Raw genomic sequence first — 1,157 nt, 5'->3', positions numbered from 1 at the left:
GCCCAGCCTCCCCCAGGGCATTTGCATGAGGCCCCCAGGGAGGAGCTGCCCCCTGTGGTCTGAGCTAAAAGGCCAGCTGGGCCCTGCTCCCTCAGGGGCCCCTCAGGTCAGCTTGTCAGCATGAGGTTCCCTGCAGAGCTGCTGGGGCTGCTGCTGCTCTGGAGCCCAGGTGAGGCCGAGGGCAGGGGGTGGCCCCTGGGTGTGAGGGGAGCCCAGGGGCCGCTCCTGTGTGTTCTGGGTGCACTAGACACAGGTCTCAGTGTCTGGGGAGCTGCAGAGAATGTTTCAAGCTGTGAGATGTAGAACAGCCTAATAGTAAGGGTTTGTGCTCCAGTGAGTTCTGACAGAGAAAGAGGGGAAGGTCGTGGGAGAGGCTAGAGACCCCTGTGTGCCTACAAATCTGGTTTGCAATTGGATATGTTTTGTGTCAATCAGTATCACGTATAACATGATGTAGCCTGAAATAATTAGTAAAGGAAAACAATGTAAATGGTTCATAGCATTTGTCCTTAAACGTATATTTCTTTCTTCTATTTCAGGCTCCAGTGGGGAGGTCGTGCTGACCCAGACCCCCCTCTCCCTGGCTGTCGCCCCTGGGGAGCAGGTCTCCATCTCCTGCAGGGCCAGTCAGAATCTTGTGCACAGTAATGGAAACACCTACTTGGAATGGTACCAGCAGAAACCGGGCCAGTCTCCAAGTCTCCTGATCTATTTGGTTTCCAAAAGATATAGTGGGGTCCCCGACAGGTTCAGTGGCAGCGGGGCGGGGACAGATTTCACCCTGAAGATCAGCAGGCTGGAGCCTGAGGATGCTGGAGTCTATTACTGCATGCAGGGTACACATGATCCTCCCACGGTGGTTGAGCCCCGAACAAAAACCTCCCTCGTGGCCGGTACAGATGCCCATGTGGTTGGCTTCTGTCTCGTGAGCTGGCACAGGAGACCGAGCCTGTGTAAGAGGAAGATGGTAGAGAGCTCTGGGCCGTGAGAGCCTCAGCCACCGAGACACCAGCTCCCAAGCCCTGTCATGGGCACTGTTTCAGCCTGGAACAGGGACAGGGAACGTGGGTGGCTGGGGACCTGGACAGCCCCTCACGGGGACAGGGCCAGCTGACTGGGTGCTGTGCTAGGCTGCCTGCCTGGCCTGCACTGGGCAG

General features: G+C 57.2%; 1 gene segment (V, D, J or C); it reads left to right on the top strand.

The window, feature by feature from the left end:
* Positions 1 to 106: 106 nt before the first annotated feature.
* Positions 107 to 988, top strand: LOC101622196. The segment is given in 2 exon segments: positions 107 to 169; positions 540 to 988. Coding segments are annotated over 2 exon segments (498 nt in total).
* Positions 989 to 1,157: the final 169 nt, after the last annotated feature.

Source organism: Condylura cristata, unplaced genomic scaffold (assembly GCF_000260355.1).
Source record: "Condylura cristata isolate star-nosed mole 26May11 unplaced genomic scaffold, ConCri1.0 scaffold00020, whole genome shotgun sequence".
In the NCBI taxonomy this organism is placed as follows: Eukaryota; Metazoa; Chordata; class Mammalia; order Eulipotyphla; family Talpidae; genus Condylura; species Condylura cristata.
Note: the sequence above shows the minus strand (reverse complement) of the source record. Positions and strands in the feature narration are given on the sequence as shown.